We start from the raw sequence: 12,310 nt of genomic DNA on the forward strand, positions 1-12,310 counted from the left end.
TTTTGGGAGGCTGTGGTAGGAGGATTTCTTGAGCTCAGGAGTTTGAGACAGCCTGGGAAACATGGCAATACCCTGTCTCTAACAAGAAAAAAACAAAAAATTAGCTGGACAAGGTGGTATATGCCCATCGTCCCAGCTACTCAGAAGGCTGAGGCAGGAGGCTTCCTTGAGCCCAGAAGGTTGAGGTTGCAGTGAGCTGTGATCACAACACTGTATCCCAGCCTGGGTGACAGAGTGAGACCCTGTCTCAAAATAATAATAATATTTATTATGTGATTTGGGGAGTCATCAAGAAGCACTTATTTTCATATAGCTTATTAAAGAAGGCAGAGAAAACATATTAACTTTTAGAAAAACTAATAACAATTAAAAGAGAGTTGGGCTGGCTGGGCATGGTAGCTCAGCTACCATGGATTACATATAATCCCAGCACTTTGGGAGGCTGAGGCAGGTGGATCACCTGAGGTCAGGAGTTTGAGACCAGCCTGACTAATATGATGAAACCCCATCTCCACTAAAAATACAAAAATTAGCTGGGCATGGTGGTGTGAACCTGTAATCCCAGCTACTCAAGAGGATGAGACAGGAGAATTGCTTGAACCCAGGAGGCAGATGTTGCAGTGAGCCAAGATCACACCACTGCACTCCAGTCTGGGCAACAGAGTAAGACTCCATTTCAAAAAAAAGGAGAGAGAGAGAGTTGGCCCATAAAGAAATGCACTCTAGTTATCTGGAAAATTCACATGAGGATACATGAGTCTACCTGTAAAAGCAATAGTTTGAAATTGTATGAATAATCAAAATTATTAATATATATGAGTAATGGGTCATGTTAAAACTTAGTCCCTAATCCTCCACGATCTACAGCAGTTTATATGGAAACTGTCTCCTCTAAAATCCACAGCCAGTTGTGGGGAGATTTTGCCATCCAATGTCGCGGGACCCTTCAAAAACTAAATGAATGAGGGAAATGAGTCACTCATTCAATTATTCATTGGAAGCATCAGTTGAGTACCCAAATGTGCCAGGCACTATGCTGAGCACTTTGGATAAAAACTCTTAAGACCTGGCTACGCCTTAATGCGGTACTCTTACTTGAACGGACAGAAATCTGGAAGGATCCGTCTGCTTAAAAGGTTAGGAATGATAAGCAAGATGGGAAATTACTTGAATATTCCAGATATGCATACTCAGGGGGAAGTTAGCCACAAAAGGAGGGGTGGATACAGAGAGGTATGTAACTTTACACAATTATGACAAATTAGATGATTCAACAATAGAAACAGGAAATGGGAACTAACCCTTTACCCATCTCCTCAGTTACAGCCACATAAGACAGAAAGGAGGGTGAGTCACACTGAGCAGTCTTGGTAGCCCAGCCTGGATGAGGATGCATTAACTAAAAGATCAGAACATTCACAGAGCAAGAAGGAAGAAACATCACAGAACTGACACTCAACTGAGGAATGGCCAGGCATCAAAATAAGCAAATGGGATCTGGAAAAGTGAGTGAAACTGATAAAGTGGCCAAATGTAGAGACTTGTAGAGAAGCAAAATGTTTTAGAAATTGATTTATTGCTTTAACTCTTAAAGAAGAATTCTTTCTCTCCACCCTTCTACCCCAAGGTGTCAAAAACTAAACTGAAGTTTTGGAGCAGTTATCTTTGTATCATTACTCTTCAAATTATAATCATAGTCACAGTATTACACAGTGGGCATGTAAGTCAACCAGACCGTGGTCAAATGATGATGGAGGTGGTGAATATCAAGCCCTTTCCCGACTGCACATCTGTGACGCAGCCCTAAATGGGAAGACGGTGCAAGTGTTGCCAAGTGCTTTATCCACAATGTTTGGAATAGATTCTTGCCCTTACTATGTGCTAGAGAACCACTATATCACAACTCCTTTGTCCACGGAAGAAGCTGCATTCCCTTTGGCATATGTAATGACCATCAGTCAAGATTTTGATATTTTGAACAGCTTTTCCAAGCTATTTACATGCCTCAAAAACTCTACTGTATTCACGTTGGAGTGCTTCTCAAATGCATTTATATCCTCACAGTCTGAGTATATTATTTATGGGGCAAATCCAGGCCTGCATGAGAGATCTTATAGCATCAGCTGTTCAGTGGAGATATGTCATTAACACTGGTGATCGCGATTTCCCCCTAAAAACCAACAGGGAGATAGTTCAGTATTTGAAAACAATGAATTGGACAAATATTACACCTAATTTAGTGTCTGTTCTGAATTCTACTGAAAGGATCAAATATACCCATAGAGAGTACAAAACCAGAGCACATGCTTCTGTCCTAAAGAAGTGTAAAAAGAAGAGCCCACCTCCACATCAACTCAAAATCCCCTTTGGCTCAACTTATGTTGCCCTTACAAGAGAATTTGTCCATTTTGCTCCTTATGATAAAATAGCCTTTGAGTTACTCCAGTGGTCTCAAGTTACCTACAGTCCAGATGAACGTTTCTGGATTACACTCAACAATATTCCAGGTGAGTGTGGTTTCCTTTCTCATTTCTTTTTTGTTAATTTTTTTTTTTTTTTTTTTTTTTTTTTTTTTGAGATACAGTCTCCCTCCATTACCCAGGCTGGGATGCAGTGGAATGATCCCAGCTCACTGCAACCTCCACCTCCTGGGTTCAAGTGATTCTCCTGCCTCAGCCTTCCAAGTAGCTGGCATTACAAGCATGTGCCATCACACCAGGCTAATTTTTGCAATTTTAGTAGAGATGGGGTTTCACCACTTTGGCCAGGCTGGTCTCAAACTCCTGGGCTCAAGCGATCCACCCACCTCGGCCTCCTAAAGTGCTGGCATGACAGGCATGAGCCACCGCACCCAACCAATTTTTATTTTTCAGTCAAAGTGATGTATAATTATGATTTTAAAATCATATTATTAAAAGCCTTCTTATAACAAAGATTTATAGCCTTATGCCCTGCTTCTCCCCATGTGCAGTCACAATTCACAAAAAAAACTATCGGATTTTAGCTGTTCCTCCTATCAGTGACTACTATGTAAAGAACATGCTTACACTGCCCTTTCTTGACACATTAATTTTAACATTAGGTAGCAATATCCTGTTATAGTGATTAAGAATGTTTATATCCTCTACCCACAAACTTCCCTTCAGTTATCTCTTTTAATATTCAACTCTTCTTTTTGTTGTTGTTTTTTGAGACAGAGTCTCATTTTGTCACCCAGGCTGGAGTGCAGTGGTGTGATCTCCGCTCACTGCAACCTCTGTCTCCCAGGTTCAAGCCATTCTCGTGCCTCAGCCTCCTGAGTAACTGGGACTACAGACATGTGCTACCATGGCTGGCTGATTTTTGTACTTTTAGTAGAGATAGGGTTTCGCTATATCATGCAGGCTGAGCTCAAACTCCTGGGCTCAAGTCATCCACCCGCTTCAGCCTCACGAAGGGCTGGGATTATAGGTGTGAGCCACTGCACCCAGCGATGTTCAACTTCTTATGCCCTCCCAATCTGGCTTCTTGTGCCCTCCCAATCTGGACATTGTCTCTATGGGCCTGTTGTCAGCATTTATCTTACCTGGGAACTCTCTTCCTTGTTATGATGTTGAATTTTATTTTATTTTTTTATTTTTTATTTTTTTTGAGACGGAGTCTCGCTCTGTTGCCCAGGCTGGAGTGCAGTGGCCAGATCTCGGCTCACTGCAAGCTCCGCCTCCCGGGTTCACGCCATTCTCCTGCCTCAGCCTCCCGAGTAGCTGGGGCTACAGGCGCCCGCCACCTCGCCCGGCTAGTTTTTTGTCTTTTTTTTAGTAGAGACGGGGTTTCACCGTGTTAGCCAGGATGGTCTCGATCTCCCGACCTCGTGATCCGCCCGTCTCGGCCTCCCAAAGTGCTGGGATTACAGGCTTGAGCCACCGCGCCCGGCCGATGTTGAATTTTATATTCCATAGAATCTACATTATCTATCTTTTATATCTATCTTTATTATCAATCTTGAAATATTTAAGAATTAAATAATATGAACTCACACATGTGCTTCAAAATAATCTGAGGGTAGATGGGGAAGTGAATCATGATTAGTTTATAATTATTGATACTGGATGATGGGTATGTCAGAGTTAATTATTGATCTACAATTTTTGTGTGTTTAAAATTTTCTATAGTAAGAAGAATTTAAAACCTTAATAGCTGTTTCTTTTTTGAAGTTATTATAAATAGGACAGTAATTTCTGTTATGTTCTTCTGATTATTTTACTTATAGCTTATTGATTTTTGTATACTATTTTTAAATTCAGCCATATTGCTAAATTCTCTTATCCTTTTTTTTTTCTTCTTTTGAGACGGAGTCTCGCTCTGTCGACCAGGCTGGAGTGCAATGGCACGATCTCGGCTCACTGCAACCTCCACCTCCCAGGTTCAAGTGATTCTCTTGCCTCAGCCTCCCGAGTAGTTGTGATTACAGGCACCCGCCACCACACCCAGGTAATTTTTGTATTTTTAGTAGAGACGAGATTTCACCATGTTGGTCAGGCTGATCTCGAACTCCTGACCTCAGGTGATCTGCCCACCTTGGTCTCCCAGACTGCTGGGATTATAGGTGTGAGCCTGTCCTGTCTTATCCTTTTTAGCAGTTTTCTAGTTGATTCTCTTGAATTTCCCATGTATTCAATTATATAATGTGCAAATAAATGACAAATTAACCTAACTTCCAAAGGCAAGGTTCATTTGTTTATCTAATTTGTTAACAACTACTTTCAGAATAATAGTACTGATAATGGTAATTCTCTTATACTTAACTGTAATAAGAAACTTTCTAGATGTGTGTTTGGTGAGTGCATACTTGTTTGTTGGGAATGGGAAGGGAGCCTTTAGCATCTTTCCCTACTTTTTCCAAAGCAATTGTCTCTTTCGAGTTTTCAGCCCTTCTAGAGTTGGTTTTTGATGAATTATATTGCCCTGGAAAATTATTCATTTCATCTAGATTTTCAAATTCATTTGCAGAGTTGAACATATGCATCTCTTATAAATCTTTTAAATTCTTTATATGTCTACCATTAATTTCCTACTTATCAATTCCTACTTTGTGTAACTGTGATTTTTCTCTTTTTCTTTAAAAAATTAGCTCAGCTAACAGTTTCTTGCTGTTTGTTTTGATTCAAAGACCCAGCACTTGGATTTCACTTATTGGTTCTGCCATTTTTTTCTTTGCAAAGTATTAATTTCTGGTTATTATTAATTCTTCATTTTGCTTTTATGAACTTTGGTATTCTTTTTCTAACATTTGGTGGTAGATGTTTATTTCTTTTTCTTTTATTCTTATTAATTATTTAAAGCTACAATTTTCTTCTGGTCACTGCATTAGGTATGAGATTCTCATAAGTTCTAAGTAGGCTTTTCATCACTATTTTCTAGATATCATACAATTTTAATTTCAGCTTCCTCTTTGACCAAGGAGTTGTGTGAGAAAAAAAGTTGGTTTTTTTTGTTTTGGTTTTCGGTTTTTGGTTTTTTTGAGATGGAGTCTTGCTCTATCACCCAGGCTGGAGTACAATGGTGTGATATCAGCTCACTGCAAACTCCACCTCCCAGGTTCAAGCGATTTCCTGCCTCAGCCTCCCGAGTAGCTGGGATTAAAGGCGCCTGCCACCACGCCCAGCTAATTTTTGTATTTTTGATAGAGATGGGGTTTCACCGTGTTGACCAGCCTGGTCTCAAACTCCTGACCTCAGGTGATCTGCCTGCCTCAGCCTCCCAAAGTGCTGAGATTACAGGCATGACTCACTGAACCCAGCCAAAAAAAAAAAAAGATTTTCTTAAAGTGTCAGATGGCATTTAAAAAATTTCTGGGGGGTGTGTGTGTATTTAAATTAGTATTTCATTTTTCTCTTTTATTCTATTTGATCACATAATGTTATCTGTATTATTTCTACTTCGGGAAAGTTGTTGCTCGGTGGCTGCATCTATGATCAGTTTTAGCAAATGTTTTATGGACACTTGAAAAAAATGTGTATTCTTGGTTTCAAGGTATATAATTCTACATATATTCATATAAATTAATATGCCTTATTTAGTATGTTTTAGGTATTATAACTTTTTGTAATCTGTTTATTGGCTCTGTCAATGCTTAACTGAAGGGAAGTTAAGCCTACTTGAACTTTGTTTCTCTTCCTCTTGCAGTGTCCTTCTCCTGGGTGGTGGTGGTTGTTATTTTGAAACAGAGTCTCACTCTGTCACTCAGGCTGGAGAGTGCAGTAGCGCAATCTAGACTCACTGCAACCCCCACCTCCTGGGTTCAAGCAATTCTTCTTCCTCAGCCTCGAGTAGCTGGGATACAGGAGCCCACCACCATGCTCAGCTAATTTTAGTAGAGACAGGGTTTCGCCATGTTGGCCAGGCTGGTCTCAAACTGCTGATCTCAGGTGATCCACCCACCTCAGCCTCCCAAAGTGCTGGGATTACAGGCATGACCACCACACCTGGCCCTTCTCCTGCCTTTCTAACAACAATTGTGAGCTGGCAAAGAAGAAATATTTACAATTTAGAGGATCCAGATCCATGATCACAAAGAAGGATACATTTACAGCTGAAAGGCAACAAGCTAGTAACTGGCACAGTCCACCCCTTTGGCTATTGTTTCCATTTGTATCCTACAGGAATTTGGACTTCCATATAACAACAAAACAACTCTCTTTCCACCACATGTCTACTCTTTGTGCAAGTGGGGAAGTTCTCATACTTTCTCTAAAACTAGGAGACACTCAGTCTAGAAAGTCATCATATCCATCGCTGGCTATATGAATTAATTACTCCTCCAATGCAGTCACAGTCCAACAGAATATTCTGTTACCTAAAGAATAAATGATAGAGTTAACCTCCCACAACCAGTATATAAAATAACAATGGGAAGAAGGAAAATTAGAAATGGTTAGCATATATAAATATATACAAGCAAAATGAAAATATGCAAAGCTACTATAGTCTTCACTTTTATAATTGGTCACAAGATCAATTATAAAATCATATCTATGACTTTCTTCTTCTACTTCCCATTCCAGATTTCCCTTGCCTCAGCCAGACCTCAGCTGGTCAAGTTTCTTTACCTGGTGGGGTGACCTAAATCATCTTTGCTGAAGTGTATGAGTCTGCGAGAGTCTTGCCTCTTTTTGGTTGCTGTAGTTTTCCATTAACCTTTACTATTGGCCAGGCATGGTGGCTCACACCTGTAATCCCAGCACTTTGGGAGGCTGAGGCAGGCGAATCAGGAGGTCAGGAGTTCGAGACCAGCCTGATCAACATGGTGAAACTTTGTCTCTACTAAAAATACAAAAATTAGCCGTGCATGGTAGCACGCCTGTAAACTCAGGAGGCTGAGGCAGGAGAATCGCGTGAACCTGGGAGGCGGAGGTTACAGTGAGCCAAGATTGCACCACCGCACTCCAGCCTGGGTGACAGAGCTAGACTCCATCTCAAAAAAAAAAAAAAACCCAAAAAACCTCTTTACTATTAAGCATGGAAGTACTAAGAGATCCTCCTACCAGAGAATTCCATAGCCCCTTTGCCTCCGCTGAGTATGCATTTTCCTCTTGAAGATTTGGATCAATCACTCCAGCCAGTCGAGTGAAACTTATTTCTTCTCCCTGTTGGTTAAGTGGTGTGAGCAGTTCAGAATGGCCAAGTGGCAACATCATCTTTGCATTCGATGGCTCCACTGTTGTGCCTCCTGGTGACCACACTTCCCTCCTTGGAAACTAAGATCTTCAGATCAGCAGAGCCCAAAGGTGTAAGAATAGGAAGCAAAATTCTGTGCATGGGTTTTTATGAGCCACTCCTACTTTCAGTCCTTCATTCCCAGACCCTTGTGTTCTAGTTATAGAGAAGATAGCACCATAGGAGTGGCCTCTGGTTCAAAACACGTACTGTATCCTTAGACAAAGTATATATGGCACCCAAGGACAGTGGTGAAGGAAAATCCTCCAATAAGCAGTACTTCAAGTCATACATTTGGTAGTCTACTTTGGAAAGAGAAAGATCTATTCTTTCAGGGAGTTGTCTCCCAGCTGGTTCTAGAACTGAGCCTTCAGTAAGCGATTACAGATTTCAACAAGGCCAGACACTTCCAGTTGATGAGATATGTGTTGAGAATTGTTAATTCTATGGACATGAGCCAACTGACATGCTTTCTTTGTATCAAATGAGTTCCTTGATAAGAAGGATCAGAATGAGTTTTCTTAACATTGTACAGAGTGACTTGATCACAAATAAGTCATTTTCTGAGGCCGAGCATGATGGCTCAAGCCTGTAATCCCAGCACTTTGGGAGGCTGAGGCAGGTGGATCACCTGAGGTCAGGAGTTCGAGACCAGCCTAGCCTGGTCAACATGGTGAAACCCTGTCTCTACTAAAAATACGAAAATTAGCCAGGCATGGTGGTGGGAGCCTGTAATCCCAGCTACTCAGGAGACTGAGGCAGGAGAATCTCTTGAACCCAGGAGGTGAAGGTTGCAGTGAACTGAGATCTCACCACTGCACTCCATCCTGGGTGACAGAGCAAGACTCTGTCTCATGAAAAGAAAACAAAAAAACAAGTTATTCTGTTAGTCCATGGATAGCGGTGCTAGCAGGACGACTGTGGGTAGGGAAGTCACATCCACATTTAGAATGTGTGTCTATGCTAATGAAAACAAATCTCCATTCCTTCGATGATGAATGAGGGCCAGCATAATGAACCTGCCACCTGATAGCTGACTGATCCCCTTAGAAAACTGCCATTTCAGTGCTCAGTGTTGGTCTCTGCTGTTAGCAGATTAGGCACTCAGTAGCATTGGCCAGGTCAGCCTTGGTAATGGAAAGTCCATACTATCAAGCTCATACATAGCTTCCATCTCTGCCACCATAGCCACTTTGTTCATGGGCCCATTGAGGAAGCACTGGGTTTTCTGGAGAAAGTGGCTGGCTGATATACACAGAGTGTGTCATTTGTTTCACCTGATAATCAAAAGCTTTCTCTTCTTTCTCTGTAGTGTGTGCTGTCTGGTGAGAATTCACATGGGACACAAATATCTTCATCGTTTGTGCTTATTCTTCCCCAGGTCTCCTGTTCACCAATCTTTCAATCCTGTTTTTTCCAAGTCTAAACATTGAGACCAACTATGCAACTGCTCATGTAATGAGTATAGAACCATGTGTCTGGCCAACTGTCTCTCCAAAGTAGACAGACTAGCAATGAACTACTCAAAGATCTAACTACTAGAGAATTTTCTTTTTTTTTCTTTTTCTTTTTTTTTTTTTGAGATGGAGTCTCGCTCTGTGACCTTGGCTGGAGCCTAGTGTTGTGTTCTTGGCTCAGTGCAACCTCTGCCTCCCAGGTTCCAGCGATTCTTGTGTCTCTGCCTCCTTAGTAGCTGAGATCACAAGCATGTGCCACCACGCCCAGTTAATTTTTGTATTTTTAGTAGAGACTGGGTTTTGCCATGTTGGCCAGGCTGGTCTCGAACTCCTGGCTTCAAGTGATCTGCCTGCCTCAGCTTTCCAGGGTGCTGGGATTACAGGCTTGAGCCACCGTGCCTGGCTTGAGAATTTTCTTTCTCCACTGTCCTTCAGTGTCACCCTGATGGGGTCTATAAAGCTGCAGCTGTCCACATTAAACAATACCGGTATATCATGCACACCAAGTACTTTGCCTTGGGACAGCTTTTCAAATCTTTGTTTCCATCACTAGCCCCATCTTCTCTCCTCATTTCCCAATATATATTTTTTTTCTGATGCAATTTATTTTTAATATTTTAATATAAAACTTCCAAACATATTTCAAAAATATAGTACAACAAACCTCCATAAGCCTATCAATCAACTTTCACAGTCATCCATATAATGCCATACTTGTTTTGTTTATGGTTCTCCACATTTTTTAACTGCAATATTTTAAAGCAAATCCAAGCCACTATGTCATTTCACCCCTAAATATTTTAGTGTGCATCTCAAAAGAAAAAAATAGACATTTATCACCCAACATAATGCTGATAACACCTATAACAAAATTAACAATAGCTCTTTAATATATAGATGCCCCTCAACTTACAATTGGGTTGCATCTTGATAAACCCATTGTAAGTTGAAAATATTTTAAGTCAAAACTGCATTTAATACACCTAACCTGCCGAATATATCATAACTAGCTCACCTTAAGCATATTCAGAACACTTACAAAATCATCTAACACAAAGTCTATTTTATAATAAAATGTTGAGTATGTCATGTAATCTATTGAATACTGTACTGGAGGTAAAAAATAGAATAGTTGCATGGCCACTCAAAGTATGGTTTCCACTGAATGTGGATTGCTTTTGCACCATCCTAAAATCTAAAAATCATAAGTCAAACCATTGTAAGTCAGGAACCATCTGTAATTGAATAACCAATTTAAATTCTGATTTCTCGAGTTGTCTAAAAAATGTTATACAGTTGGTTTATTGAAATAAGGATCACTCACTGAATATGTTCATAATGTCTCTTCAATCTTTCTTTCCTTTCTTCTAGAATAGATCTTTTGCCTTGTAGAACATCCCACATTTCAGATGTGGCTGACTGCCTTCTTGTTTTAACTGGTTTCTCTATCCCATATATATTCCATAGACTGGAAATTAGATGTAAAACCTTGATTGAATTACGGTTTAATTGGCTAGGAGGGAAGACGACTGTGCTGAGAGCTTCATGCTGTGTGGGATCAGAATGCATATAATGTCTGTCTCAATTTTAGGTGACTACAATTAATAACTGGCTTCAGCAGATGCACTCTTTTCTCTCTGTTTTGTTTTGTTTTGTTTTTTTGAGGCAGGGTCTCATTCTGTCACCCCGACTGGAGTGCAGTGGCAGGATCGCAGCACATTGCAGCCTCAACCTTCCCAACTCAACTGATCCTCCCACTTCAGCCTCTCAACTAGCTGGGGCTACAGGTGCACACACCACCATGCTTGGCTAATTTTTTTACTTTTGTGAAGATGGGGTCTCACTATGTTGCCCAGGCTGGTCTTGAACTCTGGACCTCAAGTGATCCACCTTCCTTCAGCCTCCCAAAGTGTTGGGATTACAGGAATGAGCCACCACACCCAATCCAGAGGCATTTCTTTCTGCTGCCTGAACAGAACTCACGCACACTCTCAACCTTCTCACCCTCCTCTATTCATCTGTCTTCATTCAAGGCAGAATCTCCTGAAACATCCTGCGTTCTTCCCTTTTCAATGACTCCCACATTCCTTTTAGTTTCTAAACCGGGAGCATTTCTTGGATCAGATCCTTCCTCTCCATTCATGCCACACTGCCCTGGCCAGGAAGAAGCCACTGAGATATTTGAGTAGGCTTAAAATAAACAGATCTAAAGACAGAGATTCATTTACCTGACTGTCCCAGGCAGAATTAATCCTTCTTCCCTTCTACTCCCTTATCACTTTTATTTCTCCTCTGTGACTGGATTTCTGACAGTTTATCTAATGTCTATTTCTCTTCATATCCAGGTTGGGAATCCTTTTAGAAAAGGGTCAGTCATATTCAGTGCCCTTAATTCCTTATACATGGTTGAATTAAATGTTCCCTATTGAGTACTGTATGTAGTACTCCCTTACAGGCAACAGTAAACATTTGAATAACAATATGAATAAGTAGTATCTTTTCCAGTTCTTTTTATTAGTATATTAAATTATATTTAAATGTTTAAAATATTAAATTCAGTTTTGTGCTAGCAATCTTGTTTATAAGAAAAAATTTACAATCCAATATTTCACAGACTATAGCAGCGCTGGTCACAAGGCTTTGGGGCCATGTTTGTAGTAACTATTAACTACGAGATCCATGTGACTTCCATAGAATTTATGTTTATATTCCAAGAGAAATCAGAGTTACTCAGGATCAGCTGGATATGTACAAAAGAGTCACTTTTGAGGCTCACAATTGTTGTTAGATTAAAGGACTTGATTAGCTGGGCATGGATGTGTGTGCCTGTAGTTCCAGCTACTCAGGAGGCTGAGAAGGCAGGGATGGCTTCAGCCTGGGAGGCGGAGGTTGCGGTGAGCTGAGATTCTGCCACTGCACCCCAGCCTGGGTGATAGAGTGAGTCCTCATCTCACACACACACAAATAAACTTGAGATAATGATTTGGTTCCATGTATAGGTTGAGCACCCCAAATCCAAAATTCTGAAATCCAAAATGCTCCAAAACCTGAAATTTCTTGAGCACTAACATGATGTTCAAAGGAAATACTCGCTGGCACATTTAGGACTTCAGATTTTGGATTTGGGATGCTCAACTGGTAAGCATCACGCAAATATT

At 40.7% G+C, this 12,310-nt stretch overlaps 1 protein-coding gene across 1 annotated transcript in view; it reads left to right on the forward strand.

The window, feature by feature from the left end:
• Window positions 1-1,180: 1,180 nt before the first annotated feature.
• Window positions 1,181-12,310, forward strand: part of LOC103883455 (beta-1,3-galactosyl-O-glycosyl-glycoprotein beta-1,6-N-acetylglucosaminyltransferase 6-like) — a 28,745-nt gene continuing 17,615 nt past the window's right edge. The window contains 6 exon segments of the mRNA XM_031666906.1: window positions 1,181-1,505; window positions 1,628-1,742; window positions 1,745-1,969; window positions 1,972-2,026; window positions 2,028-2,093; window positions 2,095-2,507. Coding sequence (XP_031522766.1) covers window positions 1,467-1,505; window positions 1,628-1,742; window positions 1,745-1,969; window positions 1,972-2,026; window positions 2,028-2,093; window positions 2,095-2,507 — 913 coding nt within the window. The 5' untranslated portion in view covers window positions 1,181-1,466.

The sequence above is a fragment of the Papio anubis genome, chromosome 6, assembly GCF_008728515.1.
Source record: "Papio anubis isolate 15944 chromosome 6, Panubis1.0, whole genome shotgun sequence".
Lineage (NCBI taxonomy): Eukaryota > Metazoa > Chordata > Mammalia > Primates > Cercopithecidae > Papio > Papio anubis.